Source organism: Myotis myotis, unplaced genomic scaffold (assembly GCF_014108235.1).
Source record: "Myotis myotis isolate mMyoMyo1 unplaced genomic scaffold, mMyoMyo1.p scaffold_m19_p_9, whole genome shotgun sequence".
NCBI lineage: Eukaryota > Metazoa > Chordata > Mammalia > Chiroptera > Vespertilionidae > Myotis > Myotis myotis.
In genome coordinates, this window is record NW_023416401.1 from 71753184 (window position 1) to 71778880 (window position 25697).

Sequence of the window (25697 nt, forward strand, 5' to 3'; positions counted from 1 at the left end):
GCAAAGGGAAATATTTCTGAATGACATTTAAAGACCTCTAAATAAAGACCCAGCAATCTTTATTTTTAAATAGTTGTGGAGGGTTTTGTTTGTTGGTTTATTTTAACATCTTAAACATATTCTATGATATTATAAACAATGGTAATCCTTGGGGAAGGTAATGACTGGAAGAGAGAGCAAGTGGGGTTCTGTGGTCCTGGTATGTCGTTGCTTAATTGGGGAACCAATTAGTCCAATGAGATCAGTTTGTTAAGAACTAGGAGAGCAGGACACTTAGGATTTCAGCACCCTTTCCTGTATGCTATGCATCAATAAATTTTCAAGAACTACATTTTGGGGATTTCATGAGCATGTCTGTCACATTGCAGAGAGACACGTGAATAATCTGGATCCTTTGCCAAGCAGCACTCTGGACTGGAACTGGGTATCTGTATATGCTCATATATTCCCCTAGAAACCATCAAAGATGTTTCAAAACACCAAGGCTGTGGGTATTAGAAAATCTCTTCAAATCCCAGATGACCAAACCTTCTTTGTCTTCTGAACGTTAGCAGCAGTCTGACTGTGGTGTCTTAAAAGAAAACTAGATGTATCAATTGGGAGCTGTTTCTCAAAATAAACTGAGAAACTTACATGGTGATAAAGCCCAAGGGGATTAAATGACTGGCCAGAGGCACACAGATAACTAACTAGTGGCAGAACTACAACCAAACCAGGTCTCCAGTTTACAGTAACATTTTAAGAAGTTAATATCCATCCTCTTACTTCCTCAGGTAACCAAAGAATAATTTCATATATTTCTCTATGCCCCACAAGTGTGTAGGATACTTTATATAGTTTTTACAAAACAAGTTTGTATGGCTCATATTAGTCTTTCTTTTTTTCCCTCATTTAGCAATCTTAGAGATAGATCCAAGATGCTTTCTGTGTGAAACTAGCATCGGACAGAATAGCTGTTGATTAAAGTCCTTCAGCAGATTCCCAGAGGGACTGATTTCCATTCCCTGATCCTGTTTTTAGTCCTCTCCTGATGTGTTCCTAGCCTTGATCTTCTCTTATCTCCCCATACATACTTTCATCCTGGGAAAAAAAAAAATGTACTTTATGCTTTGCACCTGTTGCCTCCGCCTAAAAGTTCCCCCTGTGATCCGTTTTTTATGTATATTGTCTCATTTAAAATATTCCACACTACAATCTCATAAAGTAGGTTTTACAAGTGTGCCCAAGAGCACATGGATAATAAATGTGCGCCCAGTTCTGTTTAATTGCAAAGCCCACATCTGAACCACTCCTCCCACTGCCTCCGTTCCTGCATGCACAGTACCAGCAGTCTGAACAGTCACATACCGGCTCACACAGGCTGTATCTCATTTGCCCTTCCTTACAACCCTGTGAGCTCAGAATTATTATTGTCCCCATTTACAGAAGAATAAACTGAAGCTCAGAAAGTGTGACCTGCCCAAGGTCACACCATGATTATAGTCCTTACCATATAATTTTGTCCCTGATTCTACATTTCTTTTAGTTAACTACATAAATATTTATTAAGGATTTAATTGAAGAACATTAAACTAGATACTCTGAGAAGTAAATAAGTTGTTTATAAATTACTTCCTGTGTTAGATATATATCTTGTACCTAGTTTATAATATCCTAAATAGAACAGAGCTCATCCTACTTATCAGCTTCCCACACTGCTTAGATCAGCCTGGAGCCCAGAATCAGTAAGTATGTATGCATTACTAGACTGATTATCTTACCAGTAGGACAGTGATTTTTCAACCAGTGTGCTGCAAGATTTTTTAAAACATGCAATACCTGACGACTGAGTAAAGGGCACTGACCTATTTTTCCTTAGAATGTCAAATAAAAAATTACAACAGCCAACACAACAATAGCTATCTGGTGTAAATGGCCTGTCTTGAACCATAAATATATAGGTCATATAATAGATTTTCACCTTATTAGTCAAATCACATAATAACCTTGCATCTGATTGGTACCAGAAATCCTTATATACAAGTATAAGTACCTGATTTTTTTAAAAGTCACTGAAGCGCCGAAGAGTAGGTAATTACTATTATTTTTTGTAAATCGACCAAAATTACACCTATATTTTGTCAAATTAGCAAAAAATATATTTGTGATGTGCTGCAAAATTTTGGTAATTAGTTTATGTGTTCCATGAGGTGAAATGGTTGAAAATTGCTGCCTTAGGCTCTTCTCATTCTGGCTGCCAAGACAACCAGATGCCAATCAGCTACCAGACATTCTCATCCGTGTTTAATTGCAGGGACATTCATCTTCTGGTCATCCATATTTCCCTTGTTAGAAAAAAAGTCCATTTAAGATTTTCTACTTAAACCAGCACTAGGTAACAAGTAGGAATTCCTACCTCCCCAAAACATACAGAAAATCATTGACTTGTTTGCCATTAGAAATCCTTCCCTAAAATTATGGTAAATATATCAAGTTTCAGGGAAAGAGTACAATTAATTTTTAAGAATTAACAATTCAAAAATGCATTGAAATCTTATTTAATAATAAGTGCAATGGCACCAAAAGCACAAGTGAAAAAGCAAAATAAATCAATTAAACCATCAAAATTAAAAAATTTTGTGCTTCAAAGGATACCATCACCGCAGTAAAAAACAAACAAACAAACAAACAAAAAACCAAGGATGTAAAGTACCCTAGCTGGTTTGGCTCAGTAGATAGAGCATCGGCCTACAGATTGAAGGGTCCCAGGTTCAATTCCAGTGAAGGGTATATGCCCAGGTTGTGGGCACGATCTCCAGTAGAGGCATGCAGGAGGCAGCCAATCAATGATTCTCTCTCATCATTGATGTTTCTATCTCTCTCTCCCTCTCCCTCTCTGAAATTAATAAAACATATATATATATATATATATATATATATATATATATAATATATAATATTTTAAATAAATAAAGTACAGCATAGGGAATCCTATATAATAAAAGGTTAAAATGCAAATTGACTGAACAGTGGAACAACTGGTAACTATGACACACACTGACCACCATGGGGCAGACACTCAACGCAGGCGCTGCCCGCTGGTGGTTCGTGCACTCCCCACAGGGGGAGCGCCTCTCAGCCAGAAGTCCTGTGCCTGGCTCACTGCTCACTTGCTGGCGAGTGCAGAGGCAGTGGTGGGAGCCTCTCCCACCTCCGTGGCAGGCAGACATCCCCCTAGGGGTCCCTGACTGTGAGAGGGCACAGGCCAGGCTGAGGGCCACCCCCCACCCTCCGCCCAGTGCATGAATGTCATGCACCACGCCTCTATATAGTCAATAATATTGCAATAACTATGTATGGTGCCAGAAGGATACTAGTTTATCAGGGTGATCACTTCGTGACTTACATGATGTCAATCACTGGGCTGTACACCTGAAAGTAATATAATATTGTAGTCAACTGTAACTGGAAAAAGAAATCACCCCCTCCCTACACACACACAAGGAAAGCAAAACGACAACCTACAAAATGGGAGAAAATATTTGCAAATCATGTAAAAGACAATTGAATCTAGAATATAGATAGGAATAAAGGATTCCGAAAACTTAATAATAAAAATACAATGCAACTTAAAAATGGGCAAAGGTTTTTAAAAAAAAACAATTCATCAACACAGACAACAGCATGGTGATTCCCTAAGGTTCGAGGGTGGGAGAGGGGAGTAAATAGAGGAGGGTATGGGGTGGATAAATGGTGATGGACAGAGACTTGACTTTGGGTGATGAACACACAATGCAGTGTACAGATGATGTGTTGTAGAACTGTGCACCGGAAACTTGTATAATTTTATTAAACAGAGTCACCCAAGAAATTCAATAAAAAAGAAAAAAAATTGGAAAAAGAAGACCTAGATCTAATCAATAAGCACATGAAAAGAAAAGATGTGCATTAGCCCTGGTTGGGTGGCTCAGTTGGTTTGAGCATTGTCTCATGCAACAAAAGGTTGCAGGTTTGATTCCCACTCAGGGCACATATCTAGGTATAGGGTTGGATCTCCATTTCAGGGAGCATCAGGGAGGCAACTGATCAATGTTTCTCTGTCACATGAATGTTTTTTTCTCTCTACCTCTCTAAAATCAATGAAACATACTCTTGGGTGAGGGAGAAAGAAAGAAAGAAGAAAGAAAGAAAGAAAGAGAGAGAGAGAGAGAGAGAGAGAGAGAGAGAGAGAGAGAGAGAGAGGAAGGGAGGGAGGGAGGGAGGAAGGAAGGAAGAAAGATGCACAATATTATTTGCCATCAGGAAAATGCAAATCAAAACCATAAGATACTACCTCATGCCCACTACAATAGCTATAGTCAAAACCACAGGTAATTGAAGTTTTAATGAGCATATGTAAGAATTGGAGACCTCATAAATTGCTCTTTGCAATGTAAAATGATGCAGCCACCTTGGAAAACAGTCTGGTAATTCTTCAAATGTTAAACATAAAGTTAGCATATAGCCAAGCAATTCTTATGTACATATCCAAGAAAAAAAATGTATTTTCACATAAAAATCTGTACACAAATGTTCATGGATGCATTAGTCATAATAACCAAAAAGTGGGAACAATCTAGATATCCATCAACTGAGGAATGGATAAACAAGAATGTGGTATGTCTGCACTATATGTATATAATTCAGCCTTAAAAGGGAATTTAGTGAAAGAAACCATTCACAAAAAGACACAATGTGTGATTTCACTGATATAAAATGTCCCAAAAGTGTACAATGGTAAAACTGAAGATAAAAAAAGATAGATTAGTAGTAACCTAGATAGGGGCAAATTGGGGAAGGACAAACAGAGAAATTGGGAGAAAATAAAGAATGACTGCTGCCCTAACTGGTTTGGCTCAGTGGATAGAGTGTCGGCCTGAGGACTCAAGGGTCCCAGGTTCGATTCCGGTCAAGGGCATGTACCTTGGTTGTGGGCACATCCCCAGTGAGGAGTGTGCAGGAGGCAGCTGATCGATGTTTCTCTCTCATCGATGTTTCTAACTCTCTATCCCTCTCCCTTCCTCTCTGTAAAAAATCAATAAAATATATTTTTAAAAAAGAATGACTGCTAATGGGTTTATAGTTTCCTTTTATGGTACTGAAATTTTCTAAAATTGATTGTGGTGATGGCTACACAACTCTGTGAGTGTAGTGAAAACTGTTGAATTGTATGTAAATTACACATTAATAACTTAATTAAAAATAATAAGAATCAGTCTTGGAAATTTCAAAAGCAGAAGGAAATATTTGATGGCATACCCCTGCATTCAAAACAAGCTGCGTTGTAACTGACATATAGCTTCCTTTTGCTCTGTTTCTGTGAAATTTTCCATAAGTTATTATATATGTGTGATTGCTTCATGCTCATCATCACGCTAACATGGCAAGAACTAAAAACCTACTAATGGGAAATGAGGTAAGGAAACGTTGGCAGGTTCCCAGAACTGGAAAAACTGGTTAAATATAGATCTGGCATGTCTCCAGCTAGTTTCCTGCACTAGTTCACTCACAGAAAGGAAAAACACAACCATTTGGAAGAGAAGACAATGTGATTAAAGGTGTCAACCAATATCTTCAGAAGATTGAACACATTCTGGACAACAAACACCATGCTCAACAGTCAAAACCCAGTTGGCATGCAACCCTCCCTTCCCCACTTCTATTCAATGTAGACTGAATTCATCACAGTGTGTGTGTGTGTTTGTGTGTCTGTCCGTCTGTCTGTATGTATGTCTATGTGTATGCATGTCATAGGAAATTTCTGGGGAGAAATGAACTTAACTATGATACCAGTACTAACAATTTGAAGATTCTATGCAATGAATGTTACCTAGAAATAAAAATACACTAATTGTAAATGCAAGCAAATGGCTCACAATCATAATGTTGAGCCAAAGAAGCCAGCCACACACAAAAACTATAATCTACATGGTTCCATTGATATAAAGTGAAAAAGAGGCCAAGCTAATCAGTGATGTTAGAAGTCAAAATAATGGTTATTCTTGGGAAAGTCCTGACTGGAGGGAGCATGAGCTCGATTCTAGGGTGTGGATATTTTGCTTCTTGTTTGGACAAAAGGTCCACATTTTCATTTTGTATGGGGTCTGCAAATTAGGTAACTAGTCCTGCTGTAAGTCTATTCATTTGACATATAGGGCAGGGCAAAAATACGTTTATGATTGTAAGTACATGAAGCCCAAAGTTTATTCTTGTATTATTATTTATTAATTACTAGAGGCCCAATGCACGAAATTCATGCAAGGGGCTTGGCCCTCGCAGCTGTGGTGGCTAGCCTCAGCCCTTGAAGCCCTGGCTTTGTCCAGAAGGTGGTCTGGAAGGATGTCCAGTCTAATTAGCATATTATGTTTGTATTATTATAGATTGTATTATTTTTCCATATGAACAACTACAAAACTACTTCTGCCCTACCCTATATTTTCTGCCTAGAAATTAAGGGAAAAAATCTTCACATCATCTCCACAAAATATAAATCGTGAGTTCAAGGCAGGAAAAGAAAATCAATGAAGATGAGCCAGTCTGAAGAAAGTAAGAATTCTTATATACTAATACATTACAAGAAATGCCCTAGTACTGGTACCATTCAACTTTTAATCATACCGTTCTTGTTTTTCTTGTGGTTTGCATGGGGAAGAAATAGAAAAATATTCAGGATGGACCTAATGAACTTGAATAATAATATAAAACATTATTTTTATGCTTTTTTCTTTCCACAAAGAATAATCATTTGATCACCGATTACAATTAGTTGTGATGTCTTATTTATTCTTTTTCTGAAAAATGTTAGATTTGGGGGGGGGCATTTTTATTTTTCCTTTTTTATTAAATGTATTGGGGTGACATTGGTTAATATGATCAAATAGGTTTCAGGTGTGGGTTTCTATTTTATAAGATCTGTGTATTGCACTGTGTGCCCATCACCCAAAGTCAGATCTTTTCCTGTCACCATATATTAGGACCCTCTTCTCTCCCCACTCCCTTCCTCTGGCACCACCACACTGCTGCTTGTGTTCATGAGTTTCAGTTTTATATCCCACATATGAGTGAAATCATATAGTCCTTAGCTTTTTCTGACTGACTTATTTCATTTGCATAATATTCTCAAGGTCCATCCTTGTTGTTGCAAATGGCAGTATTTCATCCTTTCTTATGGCTGAGTCGTATTCCAAAGTTAGATTTTTAGCTTTACACATTTTAAAAAATTTTTACAGCCTATGCTTTGCCTTCACAACTAGATTGTTGAACATTAGTCACTTAAATAGCATATATTCCTTGATGCAAGTGATGTCTATTATCCAATGGCCTTCAGGCCACCCTCTATAAAGTGGGGATTCCACAGTGATCTGGCTTTTCAGATTTGATTTCTTACCAAATGCTGTTTTGAACTAAAGTTTCCAAAGTTAACAGTTTGCTTATTCTTTTTTTAAAAAAAATTTATTGCTTAAAGTATTACAATGGGTATTACATATGTGTCCATTTTATCCCCCCGCCCTAGACAGTCCCCTAGCCTCCCCTATCCCCCAATGTCTTATGTCCACTGGTTATGCTTATATGCATGCATACAAGTCCTTCGGTTGATCTCTTACCCCCCTACCTCCCGCCCCCCAACCCTCCCCGGCCTTCCTGCTGCAGTTTGACAATCTGTTTGAGGCAGCTCTGCCTCTGTATCTATTATTGTTCAAAAGCTTATAATGGTCTCTATTATCCATGAATGAGTGAGATCATGTGGTATTTTTCCTTCATTGACTGGCTTATTTCACTTAGCATAATGCTCTCCAGTTCCATCCATGACGTTGCAAATGGTAAGAGTTCCTTCCTTTTTAGAGCAGCATAGTATTCCATCGTGTAGATGTACCACAGTTTTCTAATCCATTCATCTACTGATGGGCACTTAGGCTGTTTCCAGATCTTAAACAGTTTGCTTATTCTTGAAAAGGATAAAATGGGGACCATCAGGTCTTCCAATACTTTTAATTTTGCAGGAGGACTGTACAGTTATGAGCAATTTGGGGCTTTAAAATGGCTCAGGATAACACATGGTAAAGGGTTTAAAACTAACTAAAAAAATTATTGAAAACTCAGCTGCATTACAGAGTACTTTCTAACTCTCTGGGAACTACAATTAAACAAGTCATTCTTTGAGCCTCAGTTTTAAATGTGTAAAATGGAAATTTTATTGCCTATTATTGTGATGATTAGTGTGAAGACTAAATAAAATGTGGAAAAACCCTGAGAAACTATTTAGAATATTGCTGATGAGGCAAGAATGAGATTAGAGTGGCAGTTAAAATACCAACAAAACAGGTTATTCTACAAATGACTAAAGCATGATTTAAAAAAAATAAAAAAACTTAACTTTCAGGCAAATATAAAATAAATGCATCAAAGTTTTATTAATTAATTAATTAACCAATAGAATATATTAAAACTGGGTCAAAAGAAAATTTGAAGAACAGACAAATATAGATAGATAAAGAGAGAGAGAAAGGAATACAGAAATGAATTTTCTAATGCACATAAAACTAGATATTGTCCACTAAGGCAATGCACTATAATGTTTGGGGTTATCTTTTCAAGTTGGCAGAAAACAATTATATTTCTATCAGTCAAAATTAATTTACATTTCTACCACAAGAATCATTAGCATTGCTATTGGTTTTCTGCACATTAACTTCTATCCCAACAAAATTCTAAAATAGTCAACAGAAAACCAATCAAAGGACACACACTCTTATCTATAAGATTCTAATCAGATGACCATTTTATTTAGTCTTCACAATAATCATCACAATAATAGACAGTAAAATTTCCACTAGACTATGTGCTGCCCGCCACTCAAATGACACTTTGCAATTTCTCTTGTCCATTTCGAATTCTTAGACAATTATTTATTACAAAAAGTATCACTCAGTGTGTTTATCTATTTGAATAGAAACTATTTGAAGTTCCTTAGCCCATACACATTCATTCTGAATGTTATAGTGGGCCAATAATTTGTTTCTTTCTTTGTATTACGTGTGTATATGTTGTAAGGATAGAGATGAATTATTGCTGTAGAACATTATTCTAATATAGTAAATGATGGGCATTATTAGTCTCTTCTGCACTCCTTATTCTAGCTGTTAAACTGCTCTATTCACATTGAGCCAAGAGGGATAATAGAAGACAAATAACCTTCCCTAGACTTTTGTGTTCCACAAATGAAGACCTCAGGGGAACACAGAAGACTCACATGAGTGACAGCTAAGGTGAGTGGAGAGAGGGATGTTCTCAGAGACCAGAAGAGAAATGCTTCCAGGTCGGGTTGAAGAAAATCAGAAGGGACCCTAGCTGATTTGGCTCAGTGGATAAAGCATTGGCCTGTAGACTAAAGGGTCCTGGGTTCGATTCCAGTCAAGGGCACATACCTGGGTTACGAGTTTGATCCCTAGTAGGGGCGTACAGAAGGCAGCTAATCAATGATTCTCTTTCATCATTGATGTTTCTATCTCTTTCTTCCTCTCCCTTCCTCTCTGAAATCAATAAAAATATATTTTTTTTAAAAAAAGAAAATCATGCCCTAACCGGTTTGGCTCAGTGGATAAAGCATCGGCCTGGGGACTGAAGGGTCCCAGGCTCTATTCTGGTCAAGGGCATGTACCTTGGTTGCAGGCACATCCCCAGTGGGGAGTGCAGGAGGCAGCTGAATAGATGTTTCTCTCTCATTGATGTTTCTAACTCTCTATTCCTCTCTCTTCCTCTCTGTAAAAAATCAATAAAATATATTGAAAGGAAGGAAGGAAGGAAGGAAGGAAGGAAGGAAGGAAGGAAGGAAGGAAGGAAGGAAGGAAGGAAGGAAGGAAGAAAATCAGAAGGGAAATCATAAGAGCAGAGGAACCGGTGGGTGGCGGTACCCCTTAGAGGGTAGAAGTGTCTAGAGAGAGAACAGCCACAGAGATAGTCTGGGTGGATGAGGCCACAGGCAGACTTGTAGGGATCCCTGATTTCTCGCCTGGCAGGGAGGGAGCAGAATGTCTCCTCTTCTTTCCCAAATGGCACAAGGAAAGCAGAGAGAAATCCATTAGAGTAAGAAATCTACTAGGAAAAGGCAGAAAAGCATCAGTAGCATATGTCAATGACCACAAACATTGTCATTCTCCAAGCCCATTGTCCCAATAGCATCCTAATTCCATTAAGGTACCCATTAACTAGACCACCTGATGGAATGGGGTGGGGTTTCTTCAAAATTAAAATTAAGTTCTAAGAAAAAAGTTGGTGTTTTGTTTTTGGGGGGTTTTTTTGCACTGCTTAGTTGCAGGCTGAGATTGATGTCTGCTATATTTACGATTGCTATGCTTAGGGAGATTCAGCCCTCAGCAGACCCAATGCTTGTCATCTCCTGGAATCCACAATACTTAACCTCTTATTGTTATTGTCAAAAAGGCTCATCCATCAGCTCCTTGGAAGCTTAGAACATTTCTCCATCCCAAGGCACCAGAATCACCTTAGGACTTACCTCCAGGGTTAGGCCACTCCAGGATGGATTTACTCTACAAATGTCTGGATCCAGATGGGCTTTATAAACCACACCACGCCCACCTAGCAGGGGTATACAATGACCCAGTCACACTTAGGAGTCCAAATGAACTGCCTAGCAAAGTGAGAGACAGTCTACACAAATGAATCAGTACTTCAACCTCACCTAGAGGTGAGTTAATGTATTTTCAGTTCTGGAAATATCAATAGGATGATGATAAAGGAAATCAAGCCCAAAGGACTTCCAGTCAAGATGCTGGAGTGTGCTGGTCCCCTTCCACAACCACATCAAAATGGCAAATAAATTATAGAACAACCACATTCTTGAGAACCACATGAAGACTAACTGAACAGAACTACAAATAAAGACATAAAGAAGCCACAAGGCTGTTAAAAAACAAGACCAAAAATTAAGCCCCTAGTGTTAATACTTGCCTATCAAGTTTAGATGTAATCTATGTGTGCAAATGAGATGAAGAATCTATAATATTTCATATACTTTCACATAGCAGTCTTGTAATTTTAAATACATGTAAGAAAATACTAACTAGTTTATAGACAATATTGAGATATTGGGGAAATTTGATTTATCATATACATTTATTTAAATTTATTAAATATACATGGGTCAATTTTGTGCTTGACAATGTTTTGCTTATTAGGACTAGAAGTTCCCCCAGTAGTCATTTGAAGTGATTTAAAAAAATAAAATATATTCGAGTGTTTTTATGTTTTACATTTTAAAGCCATTTAATTAACTAAGTTTTAAATACTTTAAGGCAATGCATTAACTAAGTTATAAATGGCACTGCTTTGTTTAAGGAGAATTTAGCCTACTCCACTTATGTTAATCAATTAACAATCACAAAAGTAGTTGTTCTTAGCCCATACAGAAGTTATAACAAGATTTATAGGTAGTACTTAACTAGGTTATCTATTTCTAATTCAATAGGACAAATATTAATTTAAATTCCACCTAAGTAAATCACCATTGCTTTGAACAAATAATCCCCCAAGGAAGCAAATAAATTATATTTTTGCAGAAATAACAGTGTTGTTGTTTTTTAATTAACAAAGTTAGTTAGCTGCCTCAAAATATAGTGGCTTTGAGAATAGTAGGGTGACTACTTCTTAGAAATACCCAGTTCTATATTTGAGTCTGAGTCCTGTACTTTAAAAAAAAAAAATGATGTTAAGTTTCCTAAGCAAAGAGTTCCAGTTAGGACATCTATAGGGAGTATGAAACGCTATTCTTTGCCTTTTGTTCAGGAGCATTCTGAAGATAATTGCTACTAAAAGGACTGGAGTGGACACGATTCCCTGAAAGAAAAGCAGAAATGTCACACTGTTGCTGACCTTGGGGTAGTAGTCATTGACAATGTGTTTTTTGTTCTAAAAGAAAGAAAAAAACCTTGACATCTGATATCTGTAATGTTGGTATCTGCCCTTCTATGAGAATTTTCCAGACTGATATTTTAGAAAATTTAAGTACTTCCCTGTAGAGGAATCTCAGACTATTAAATCCCAGCAGATATTGAGATGTGGCTAGATCTTTGCTTCTTATTTAATAGATGACAGGATTTGAATGAGTCAGGAAGGCAAAATAATGTGTTTTTATTTGTTATTTGACCAATTCAATGAAATATTCCAAATTGTAGCAGGTTATTTTTCTTCTTTATTACGGTCTTAGGGAAAAGGGACTTTCTTCTTTATTATGGTCTTAGGGAAAAAGAACTAGCATCCAGGGCCTACTTCTATCATACATTCTTGTGCCTTTGGAGATGTCACTTAACTTGTTGGAACTTTAGTTTTTGCATTATCATTACCTTCCATTATGATTCACCCAATAGATTTCTAGAGACTGTATAATTTTGACCATTGATTTTGCTTATTTCCTCCCTTTTCTGTCAACTTTCCATATCCCAGTGGTTCCCAAAGCTTTTTCAAAACACAGTACCAAGCCTCTGAGCTTCTCTTTCTTACCTACCCCTAGAAACTGGCATCTGGATAAAAAATGTAGTACTTTCAGGGAATACAAGGCCATCATTACCTAATTTGATCTTTGTCCTTAATCCACTAAAGGACAGATTTATTTTTACCTTCCATAATGAGAGATCTTGGGAAGGAGAGATGCAGGTGCTGTAAACTTCTAGTTTTGTGATCGTGAGGACTGCCTATAATGAAGGGCTTAGCAAATAACCTAGTATATCATAGTTACTCAAACATTTGTTGAGTTTAATGGTTGATCTGAAATACATTTAGTTATTCAGAGACACAAAATCATACTCAATATTTAGTCTGTGTTTTACTATTGATCAATGTCTTAGCTTATTCTGATTATATAACAAAGTACCATAAACTGGATAGCTCATAAACAACAGAATTTATTCCTCATAGTTCAGAAGACTGAGAAGTCCAAAATCGAGGTGAAACAGAATTTTTTGATGGTGAAAAACACAGGTTTTAGGAAATTTTAGAAATTAAGGGGACCATGGAAAAAGCACAGGGCTACAGGGCAACAGAAGGTATATTTCCATAGAAAAGGAAAGCTGAAAAGCTGCAACAGGTACATTTCCATAGAATGAGGGAGCTGGGAACAGTAAAAGGTCTATATTTACAAAATAAAGAGAAGGAAGCCCTTCATCCAGAAGGAGAAGAAGAAAGCCCAAAGGGAATAAGAAAACAATAAGGAAGGAGGGAGGAGAACCTCATATGTCTCATGTGAGGTTCAACCTTTGAGCCCAGGACTTACTATAATAACCAGTCCAAGGGAGTAGTGACCAATCAGAGGGGATATCAAGGCACCAAGATCTGCAGCCTTTATAAGCCATAGGGAAAAGGAACTCAGTGGGACCCTTTCCCCTTCCCCACATGGGAGTCTGTACTTATTCTTCAATAAATCTCCACTTTTGCTATACCATCTTATGTCCGTGGATTCATTTTTCAACTCCGGCAGACAAAGAATCTGGGTTCTAGTCCAAAAGTTCTGTATCAAAGGCACCGAAGATTTGATGTCTGGTGAGGACCCCCTTCCTAGAGGGGCATCTTTTTGCTGGAAACTCACATGGCTGAAGGGACAAGGGAGCTACTTGGGCATCCTATATAATCCTATCTAATAAAAGAGAAACATGGTAATTAGCGTATGACTGCTACCCTTCCCATTGGCTTATCAGGGAGATATGCAAATTAACTTCCAGCCAAGATGGCGGCCGGCAGCCAGGCAGCTGGAAGCTAACATGAGGCTTGCTTGCTTCAGTGATGGAGGACTCCAACGTTCCCCGCCTGCCTGCCGCTGCCGGCCTCTGAGCTGCAACTCTAAGAAACTATGTTACAAATATAGAAGCTAAACAAAACCCCAGAAACCTGCTTTAGTTGCCAGGCTTCAGCCAGTAGGATCGCAACATTGTTTCAAATACAGAAGGTAAACAAAGGCCAGAAACCACATTCAGCAGCGGAGGCCTAAGAGCTGGACTCTCAGAGCTAAAACTGGCCCAGAATAAAAAGAAAAAAAAAGAAAAAAAGGAGCAGTTGGGAGCTTCAGTCACCCGCCAGCCTGAAAACAGCCCTCAGCCCCTCACCCGGACTGGCCAGGCACCCCAGTGGGGACCCCCACCCTGATCCAGGACACCCTTCAGGGCAAACCAGCCTGCCCCCACCCTTGTACCAGGCCTCTATATAGTAAAAGGGTAATATGCCTCCCAGCACCGGGATCAGCATGACAGGGGGCAGTGCCCAAACCCCCTGATCACCCTGCGGCTCTGTTCATGACAGGGGAAGGTGCCCCAACCCTCTGATCAGCCCTGCTCTGTGCCCAATAGGGGGGAGCTCCCCAACCCCCTGATTGCCCTGCAGCTCTGTGTGTGACAGGCTGTGGTGGCCCAACTCCCTGATCGGCCCTGCTCTGTGTGTGACAGGGTACAGAGCCCCAACCCCCCTGATGGGCCCTGCTCTGTGCGTGACAGGGGGTGGTGCCGCAACCTCCCCATAGACCCTGCCTTGAGTGTGACAGGGGGCGGTGCCCCAACCCCCGAATCAGCCCTGCTCTGAGCCGGACCAGGGGCTGCACCTAGGGATTGGGCCTGCCCTCTGCCACCCGGGAGCAGGCCTAAGCCAGAAGGTCGTTATCCCCCAAGGGGTCCCAGACTGTGAGAGGGCACAGGCCGGGCTGAGGGACCCCCCTCCCCCCCAATGCACAAATTTTTGTGCACCGGGCCTCTAGTCCTATATAATAAAAGGCTAATATGCAAATTGACTGAATGGCAGAACAACTGGTAGCTATGACATGCACTGACCACCAGGGGGCAGATGCTCAACACAGGAGCTGCTCCCTGGTGGTCAGTGTGCCAGATGCCAGGTTCACTGCTAGCAAGTGCAGCAGTGGTGGTGGGCAGCACTAAGGATGTTCCACTGCCGGCAGTCGGACATCCCCTGAGGACTCCTGGACTGCGAGAGGGTGCAGGCCAGGCTGAGGGACCCCCCTGAGTGCACAAATTTTGTGCACTGGGCTCTAGTCTGTTTACAAGAGCACTAATCCCATCATGAGGCTCCACCTTTATGAGCTAATTACCTTGCAACAACCCACCCCCTAATAGCATTTCCTCAGGAGTTAGGATTTCAACATATAAATTTTGAGGGGGATACATACATTCAGACTATAAGCAATTAATATTCCTACATGCAAAGCTACCACTCACTGAAACAGACTTCTACACTTATTTTCACTGGGGATGATATAAAATAATAAGCCACCATTGATTATGCATATCTTCTGTATCTGATGCCAAATGATTGGGATGTTCAGATGATTTTGTGCACATAGCAATTCACATATCCCAATGTGGCAAATAGAATCGTTTCAACAGTGAGAATACGTGGTTTGCATTTCCTGAAGGTCTATATGTGATGATCTTGTTGTGGCAAATGGCCCAAGAGAACGACAGCTGGCACCCAGAGGAATCAGGAAAGTAAAACCTTTATTACGCAGCACTGCTAGTCCAGGGGACTTTGATCCAAAGCCTGAACTGCCATGCTGGGGTCCAGCCCCAGTGGTCCAGGGGCTCCCAAAGGTGTGGACAGAGTTGGCGAAGAATGTTTTACACAGAGACAGTGTTCAGAACTCTCTAGCTCTCTTTAGTCTCCATGGATCTTCCTGTGCCTGAGGCCACAGAGAAAAGATCCTGAGGCAAGCTGGGCCTTTATTTTATAGTCAGAGGTAAACAAGGTAGTGGTTACCATAGTTACACAGTTCTCGTGAGTTTCACTTGTTTACACTGTTCTTGTGAGTTTCACTTGTTTTTGTTCTTGTTGCACTTCCCTCAGTCCATTAGCTTCCCAGGTAAGATCTAGGGAGCACTATAAAGTCAAGCCTAATTATGCTAAGAGGACTGTGCCCTCTAAGCTGGGACTTGTTTGTGACTTTGCCAACAGGTCAGCCCGAGGCTTAACCCTATAGCAGCTCCCCACACTGCCAATGTGGGGAGGTTTTGAATAGATATATCTTCTTGTGGTGGGATCCTGGGGGTGGGCTTTGCAGCTCCTCCCAAGTCAGTTAGAATGGGGCTTGTAAGATTACTGTTTAACTAGATACTAAACTAGGCTGTAACAACCCAAAGTTGCCCCCCTATTTTCCTTCTCACTCTAACCTTGACAAATTGGGATTAGAAAAAAAAAAGTGTTTTTTGAGATTTTTTTCTGTGTATGTTTTTTATCCCTTTATAAAAATAAAGTAAAGAAGGAAAAGAACAGGAAGAGGGAAAGTAGGATAAAAATGAATATCAGAAGAGGGAGGAGAAAAAGAAAGAAGAAAAGGAAAGGAAGGGAATAGAAATATCTAAAGTTCAGTATTTAGTTTTATCTCAAAATCCGTATTTTTTTTAAAAAAAATTCTACAGGTCAGTAGAGCTCAGTCAAAATAACAGTGTCTTCAACTTGTCTTTCTAAGCAAGCTGAGACAGCCAGGCCAACATTATCAGCGCCCTCTCCTACCCTTCCATCTCTCTTTTTCATAAATCTGGACGAAAAGAAGCCAACAGCACAGGTTGTGGCCATTTGCCACACAACTCTCAGTGTAATAGCCATGGATGAGAGAGATCAAAAAAAGCTAGTTTTGCTCTGATGACAATGGTTAGGAGAGATGCAGTAAAAATCTTGAGCTTGAGACACAAAGGGAATTCACTTGGTATTAACTGCATTCCATGATTTGGCCCAAATTCTTATTCCTTCAGCTCTCCAGGGGATGGAAAACACGGCACCCCTCACATGCAAATCATGGTTAGGAAAAGCATGATCACCACCTCCGTCAGCCACCTCTTTCTGGAGGGAAAGCGAACCCTATGCAAAGCTGAGGACCAGGAAATCAGGCTTTGTTTTTGTTTTCTCTGTTTTAGTTCATTGACCCAATATTGGTTTCTATGCTAAGTGTGTGATGGTAAAAAAAAAACAACAAAAAACAAAAAATAACCTTGATTCAGGCCCTGGCCAGTGTGGCTTGCTTGGGTGGGTGTCCTCTCATGCACCTGCACATGGAAAAGTTCCCGGTTCGATTTCTCACCAGGGCACATGCCCAAGCTACAGAGTTGATGCCCAGTAGGGGGCGTGCAGGAGGCAGCCTATCTATGTGTCACTCTCTCCCTCCCTCCCCATTTCTCTTTCTGTCTAAAAAGATCAATAAATACTCAGAAGGAGGAGGAGGAGGAGGAGGAGGAGGAGGAGGAGGAGGAGGAGGAGGAGAGGAGGAGGAGGAGGAGAAAAAGAAGCCTTGATTCAGGAGAACAATGCAAGTGGGCTTGGAAGGACTCACCAGGCTTTAAATGATTAACACCATCCAACACACCAAATCACTGCAATGCTACTTGATAGAAGAGCACAGAGCTCTGGCGACCGCTGCATTGAGAGATTAAGAGTTAATAAGTAAACCAGAAGTGTTTGCAACTCCATCTGTCTCACAACACCCGTGTCCATAACAAAGCCAAACTAGTGTTTTCTTTTCCTACCACCCCACCAGGCATTAGCCCACAAAAATGTTTTATCTCATTTTGTAGGTGGAGAAAGTGAGGCAGAAAGACAAAAAAAAAAAAGACTTCTCTAAAGTTACATGGTACAGGTAATGCAGCCATGATTTTTTAAAAAAAGCAAACAAACAAAACAAAACAAAAAACACCAAACATTCTGTCCCCTGGACCTCTGTCTTACAGGAATTCTTGATGAGTTAGTACCTTTCATTATATCATTGGTTTTAAAATTAGGTGGTTTCTGAATTTTTTTTTTTGCCATTTTTGTATTATAGTAAAATAGGCATCACATAAAATTTACCATTTTAACTATTTTAAAGTGTACAGTTTGGTGGCATTAGGTACATTCACACTGCTGTGCAACCATTACCACCATCTATTGCCAAAACTCTTGCTGTCTCCAACTCAAACTCTGTGCCCAGTTACTGGTAACTTCCTATTCTTTCTTCCTCTAGCTCCTGGCAATCACTTCTGAATGTTATTTTACAGCAAAAAGAAATGTTGACTTTGACCTTGATTTACAACTAAAAAAAAAAAAAAAAACTAAGCTAAAAAATGTAATTAGATGCAAGAGGGAAAGGTGGGGGGTTAGACCTCCATTCAGAAGTGATTGTATGCAGGTAGAAGACTCCACATGAGTGTGCTGTGTGTGTGTGTGTGTGTGTGTGTGTGTGTGTGTGTGTCTTTAAAAGATTTCCTCCTCCCAGCCCGCCCCCTCGCAGTTTGCCACTGGGTTTTGCAGTCTCCTGATTTCCTCAGTCCACAAGAGGAGCCAACATGGGCAATCGCCTCTGTAGTTTCAGGAGCTAGTTTGTGGCAGGGGAAGCCCCATTCTGAGTTGAGGAGTGGAAAGGTAACCCATATGTTTTTAGTTTCAAAGATCTGCCCCCCAAAATACTATTGCTCTTCTTCTGGAAAAGCCTGATTGGTAGGATTCCTCCAAAGGCTCAGCCCGCCGTGCTGTATGCCATCCTCTCGCCAACTTCGACCCTGAAGCTTGCCAAGAACCCCCCCGGAGTAAAACCTGCTGGCTTCCATCGTTTGCCACAAATGGCCAATTCTGGAGGAGGCGCTGTCTGCAATGGGAAAATTTATAGTCACAAGAAATGGGACGGCTCACAGAATGGAAACTGCACGAAGAATGGCATAGTGAAGGAAGTCCAGGTAAGAGGGGATCCCTGCCTGGCTCGGAATGGCCAGGACATGTGACTATTTCTTTGTAAGGCTGTCTGAGGCGGTCCTAATCGAAAGTCCTCTTAGGAAGTGTTAGGTGTTTTGATTCTGCCCTTCAGCTAATTTCAAATGCTTGGCTCCTGAACAGCTTAGGTGGGGGGTAAGGAGAGAATTTCTTCTCTAGACAAGAGAGGACATACATAGTCCCAAGAGCTTTTTAAAGGCTGAAAATACAAACATACCTACTAGACTTTTATTTTCTCTGACTCATTTCAGGGGCAGACTTGTGAAGGCTCAAACTTCTCAGCTAAATTTCAGTCCATCAAGAAATCATGACAGGCTACATTCACCAGGCTTCATAAAACATTTTTTTAAAAAAAAAAATTGAGGAAGTGGAAGTAAACTAAAAGTCGCCGAGATTATATGTTGTGGATGGCATTTTCCTCTGTACACCAGAAATGCTCCCACTTCACCACTCAGTACAGTTAGCCGAGTTATTCTCTGGGTGAAAGATGAAATATTTATGGTATTTAGTGGGACATTGTCACAGCTTACAGTTTGATTTAGGGCCAGAGTCTTTCTCTGAAACTTGACATCACAGCATTCCTTTGGAAGACACTTCAGAGAGTGTGGCTTATTGTTCCATGCTGGACACAGAACCAAACAGCCTTTTGTTTTCCCGTTTGAAACATTTTTTGGCTCCTGCTGTAAAATAATGTTTGATGGGGCTCTACTGAGAAGGAGGAAGAGGAGGCAGAAGAGGAGGGGGAGAAGGAACTGGAGAAATATTGTCAGCTTATTCAAAGAGGGAGCTGGGCTCTGTGAGGTATTTGTAAAAAGGCAGTCCCCCACTTCCCACATGATGCCCTGCCTCACTGCTCTGAGGAGCAGGGATGAGCTCACCTGCTTCAGAAGCAAATTGGCATAACCAGACAGGTAGCTTCAGTGTTGGGAAATGAGAAGCTGGGCAGGGAACCTGTCAGGTTCATCACTCATCCATCCCCAGAGAACCAGCATCCACCCAGGGGAAAGGTCAGACTGTCGTAAGATCGCAGGACAGGTTGGGCTTGCTGGGAGCCAGTTCGCCACTCAGTACATTAAATCTGTGAGTCCAGTTGGAAGAGGTAAAGGGGCGATGGGGAGGGGGGAGTACTCTGGAGCATGGCTGTATGTGAATATGCTGTGGCCCCCTCTTAACAAAAGGCATTACCCTAGCCTTAGAAGTGTCTAATGAAAATCTCAGGTCTGGCCTCTCGCAGATGAGAACTAGTGCTAATAAATAGCATTGTTGGTAGCTGCTTCATGCCAGTTCCTTTTGCCTCATTTTATTCTCATAGCAATACTGTTAGCTGAATACTATTAGCCATGTCTGTATGGATGAGGAAATTGAGGCTCTGAGAACATAACTTCTCAAGATCACCTATCTATAAGAAAACTGGAGCATAAACTCCAGACCATCCACCTTAGCCCAACTTCTTTTTTTTAATTTAAATTCTCTATTGTTTAAAGTATTATATATGTCCCCCCCCCCCCCGACCTCTTCCTTCCAACTTCTTTTGGTACCAAGACTCTATGGTAATGTGCACTTCCCACTAACAGCCTAAAAAACCCTTATTTTAAAAAAATGAGATTGACTAAGATACCAATGACACTTGAGAAAAGGAAAGGTATTATGCTTTCATTGTGGCCACAACTATTCAAGAATATCATGCTCTAACTCCTAACACATTGGCCTGTAGTGAAAAACCTTGGGAAGTAACCAAGAAAATAATAATTATGTATTGTATAATCTCTAACATGTACCGCATTCTTTCTAAGTGCCAGACATTCTAACTACTTTACATTCATCATCTCACACATTCCTACAAGGTGGATATAATTACTATCAGACCCATTGTAGAGGTGAGGAAACAAAGCTTTAGTAAGTTAACCAAAGTCATCAGCAGAAGCATCAAAAGCAGTTTGGGAACCTGGTTTTCCCAACTCTAAAACCCAAGTTTGTATTTCTTAGTGCAAGCTGCTTCTCTAAATACAAGATGTTAGTAAAAGTGAGATCCTCTAGCCTGGGATCTATTAGCTCCAATTGATACCTCATGGAATATATAAATAAGTTGTCCCTGCTGAGTTCTGCTCATATTACAGATTCCTGAGCAAATAAATGATTGCTGTTTTAAGTGTGGTAGTGGTTTGTTAAGCAGCAATAAATAAATGAACATATGGATATTCTTGTTTTTAAATATCTAGAAAATTTATTCTGCAATCTCATCATATCTATTTTATTTATTTATTTTCCTTTCCAATTTGTGTTCATTTTCTGTTTTTTTAATTGTTTTTTTGTTATGATGAAAACCATAACATACAATTTTCCATCTTTTTTCCCCATTATAGTTCATATTCAATATTATTCTGTATAAGTTTCAGGTGCACAACATAGTGGTTAAACAATTACATACTTTAACCAAGTAGTCTCCTCAATATTTCAAGGAAACCCCCTGGCCCATACATAGCTATTACAATATTTTTTTTTTCTCCATTGACCTCTCTCCAGCTACTCCCACCCCCCAGTACATGGCCTCACCCCGCTAGTGACTGTGTCCATTGGTAATGCTATATGCATGCATACAAGTCCTTTGGTTGATTTCTAACCCTCCCAACCCCCCACCTTCCCTCTGAGATTTGACAGTCAGTTCGATGTTTCTCTGTCTCTGAATCTATGTTTATTCATCGGTTTATGTTGTTCATTATATTCCACAAATGAGTGAGATCATGTGGTATTTATCTTTCTCTGAATCATATCCATTTTTGGTGCTGGCATTTACATTTTGAGGAGAGAGTTTGCTGTGGCCGTCTATTTGTTTTCAATTTGTTTTGTGTTTTGGGATAAGGACTGTATCCCTTAAGATGAATGTCTGACTGGTTTAGCCAAATACAGTGAACTCAAATATTACTAATGCAAAAGTGCAATCATCTGAATGATGCCAAATCTGAAGTGTAATTATTCAACCTGTGGCAACCTGCAATTCATTGTATTACCTATGAATAAAAGTGTGTGTTAAGGTGAAGAAGTTTTCTTAATCAAAATACATGTGTTAATTATATTTAATATTTACCAGTTATAAATTAATTTTATCTATTTACTAAAGTTTCTTTAAAAAACCTTTCTTAGAAACACTTTTAGAGGTGGATTGATGTCAACCTAAATACTTGCAAGGAATTTACTACCTTTATTTTGAAATTAATATTTCAAAATAATAACACTGAATTTAATATTTCTACTAAATGTTGTCACCTTTGTCCCAATTGGTCTGAACTAATATAGTTTTACTATAATTCTAAAATATCCAACCTGTAAATTAATGTGAGAAGGAGCTGTTGCCACCCTATTAGAAACCAAGATATTGGCCAGATAATTCACAATTTAGGTGAAACATTTGGGGGGGAAAATAAACAAAATACTATAAGCATAACTCAGAGAAGTATTAAAAATAGTTATATTTTATCCATCCATCACAGTACCATCAGAAATCTGCTCCACTCATTAATTTTGCCACATTGAATACCATTTGATTACAGCAGAGACTGAGGGTGGCAGGGTCTGGTATGGAACAGTAGGAAGTGATAAGAATGTATTTACCTAACAAAGCTCTTTGTCTCCAAGAAGCAGAACAAGTCCTGTGTAAACAGATCTTAGGATTTTCAAAAGAAGTTGGAAATCCAAATGAAGTGGGAGGCAGAGAAAATCTCCTCATTTTTAAATATTGGCATCTAACCTTTAAAAATTCAAATAGTGTAGATTTCAAGGAAATAGTGCTTTCCAGCCACAAATCTGAAATCTCTGAACTATGGGGAAATAGGGTGAGAAAAATAAGAGGTCATAAGTACAATGCTATTTTCTCATACACGTTTAAGAAGAATGGTTCAGGGAATTTGACTTCTCTTAACTTAGATTTACTTCATACTTTAAAAGAAGAATCTATAATAATAAAAGTATAATATGCAAATTGACCTAACGGCCGAACAGCGGAATGACCATCCAGAGGACCACGCCATAACATCCAAAGGCACCAGGCCAGCCAAGGCGGGTGGGATGAGATTGGTTGGGGGCCCACCCATTGCCCCATGATCACCCTGCAGAGAGAGGCCCAGGTCACCTGCTGGCGGGGCAATTGATCAATCGGGGGCAGGGGAGGGGCTCCACGATCACCCCAAGGAGGAAGGCCCAGGCCACCAACTGGCAGGCTGCAGGGAGTAGGCAGGTCCTCCCTCTGCAGGGTGCTATTTATTGTCCCAAAGAGGGAGGCCCAGGCTACCCCGACTATCCATCGCGGAGCCCTGGTTGGATGGGTGGGGCCTACCTCTTTGGGGTGATTGATTCTGGGGCTCCCGGACTGTGAGAGGGCACAGGTTGGGCTGAGGGATCCCCCCCATCTCATTCCCTGAGTGCACAAATTTTGTGTACTGGGCCTCTAGTAGATAATATAAAAATTTATGTTCCTTTCCCTGAGTTGTTATATTAACCCTGGAAGGTGCAAGTTTGAGGAACGATTATAACTGACTTCATGTACTAGATTTCCCTGACTAGCCCTGATTTTAAATATGAGGTGCCCAAGTGTTCATCAAAATGTCATAGAACTGACAATATTTTATTAGTCAAACTTCATCTCTCAGACTTCACAGGACGTGACAGAGAAATGTTTTGTTAGACAATGCATCATAAAGCTTGGTCACCACTATTGTTCGCTAGATACGTTGTGACTGGGCCTTCAAAGTTGCCCAAGAAAAAGGCTGTGTGTAAATCATAATTATTCTGTCAAGTTGTACTTGACTGTTCTTTCTCTGCCATGTGGGCCTTACCCATTTGAAGTCAAGGATCCTTTGAGAAGCTGATAGGTACGTTTTATAGAAAAATGAATGGGTTCATAATTATAAAATTTCCCATATAGAGAGTTCATATATTCCCTGAGTTTCTCAGATCCCCTGGTTAAGAGCCTCGGCTGTGGAATGCCTTTATTAATTAGGCTACATCTGCTCTCACAACCTAACTACCAGCAAGTCAGCCTCTCCAGAGGAGATGGGAAGGTATTCATAAATTAATTTACCAAAAAGAGAAAACCACACAAAGCCCAAAGTAACTCAAGCAATATGCGCAATAAGTGTTATTCATTTATTTTAAAACTTATATTAGGATTTTGCATTCTACTCTATAATACATTTATATTTTTTTCTTATAAAATTATTTTTATGTCCTCCCTTAAAAGCATTGAGTAAAAATGAACTCCCAGAAAGATATTTCTTTCCTGGTGACTTTTCACACCCCAGAACCACTCAGAATTTCCCAGGGAACCACTTAAGAAAGAATGATATTAGGAAGAACCACTCACATTGAATTCATTTAGAAGTAGGTTTGAGACCTAGCTCTGCCCCTTAGTAGCTATGTCAGATTGGACAGATAACCTTATGTCTCTGATCCATATCTAACAAGGCAATGGTGAATATGAAATGAGATAGCATATGTAAGGCTCCTAATAACTATCAAGTATAGAGTAGATATTTAATAAATGATAACTGTTATCTATTAAGATTAATCTGAAACCATCTCTTTCTCCACTATTTTAATAGTGTACAGTGCAATGCCTGGCATATAATAGGTGCTCAATAAATTATAGTCTTAAACCCTCGACTCTTCTCATTCAATGATGGCTTCTCAGTTCCCATTTTATTTGACCTGTCAGTGGAATTTGACACAAGTAATCAGTCCCTTTTCCTTAAAGCACTTTCTTCTCTTGAATTTCAGAATATGACACTTCTATATCACTAGCTGTTCCTTCGCAGTTTTGATTTCTGGTACCTCCTCATCTCCTTGACTTTTAAATAATAGAGTGACCCAAGGCTTAGTCCTTGTACCTTTTTTCTTTTCTAACTGCACATCTACCATGATCATCTGATCTTGTCTCATCTCTCTATGTATATGTGACATCTCCAACTGTATATGTCCAAAATTGAGCTCCTGATAACTATTCCCTCTCTCTGTCCCCAAATCTTATTCCCTTATAGTTTGCCCCATCTTAGTAAACAACAACTCTATCCTTTCAGTGACTCAAACCAAAAACCTGAGTATCATTCATGACTTTTCTCTTTCATTCTACATTTAGTCAGCAAATTCATGACCCTACCTTCACATTGTATACAGAATCTGACTATTACTCACCTTCCCCACAGCAACCACTCTATTCTCACCCACCATGCTCTCTCACCTGGATTGCTGCAGGAGCCTCATCTCTTCTTCCTCTGCCCCAGTTATATATCGCTGCATCACAAGCCATCCCAGCAGACAGTGGCATTGAACAACAACCATTTTAATATGCTCATGGATTCTGCTGGTCAGAAGTTCAGAAAGAGACACAGTGGGGACTGCTCCTCCCTGTTCCCACGATATCTGGGGCCCCGGCTAGGATGGCTCAGTGGCCTGAGCCTGGAACAGCTGGGTCAGGAAGATCTGCCTCCAAGGTGGCTTCCTCACTCCCATGCCTGCCATCCAGACTGAGATGCCTGAAGAATGGGACAAGCTGGGACTCTGGACTAAATTTCCACATGAGTCCTCTCTAGCAGGGAGGACTTGAAGATAGCTTTCTAGTAAATGAAGAAGTCTCATGGCTTTTCATAACCTGGCCTTGGAGGATAGCTTCACTCTCACCCTACTTTATAGGTTGAAGCTGTCAAAAACAATCCCAGCAGATTCAAGGGGAATAGACCAACCCACTTCTCGGTGGGAAGAGTTTCAAAGAATTTATGAACATATTTTAAAAACACCATATCATTTTTCTATCTCTGTCCATCACCACCAGCAAGACTGAAAGATTAGTCTCTACACAACAGCCAAAATGTTCTTGTGAAATGAAACCAAGATGTCACTCTTCTGCCCCAATCCTTCCCCTGGTTTCCATTTCACTCAGAGCAACTGAT

The 25697-nt window shown here is 39.9% G+C and overlaps 1 protein-coding gene across 13 annotated transcripts in view; it reads left to right on the forward strand.

Moving 5' to 3' along the window:
• Nucleotides 1-18303: 18303 nt before the first annotated feature.
• The window catches only part of SPTLC3 (serine palmitoyltransferase long chain base subunit 3), a 128352-nt gene continuing 120958 nt past the window's right edge, over nucleotides 18304-25697 (forward strand). For 5 of the 13 annotated variants that reach the window (XM_036321259.1, XM_036321262.1, XM_036321264.1 and 2 more), the window contains exons 1-2: nucleotides 18601-18725; nucleotides 19011-19839. In XM_036321259.1, the coding sequence (XP_036177152.1) occupies nucleotides 19690-19839 (150 nt within the window). In that variant the 5' untranslated portion in view covers nucleotides 18601-18725; nucleotides 19011-19689. Of the gene's footprint in view, nucleotides 18726-19010; nucleotides 19859-25697 lie in introns of those variants that run through there. The other 8 variants (XR_004969815.1, XM_036321261.1, XM_036321253.1 and 5 more) reach the window with 8 other exon arrangements.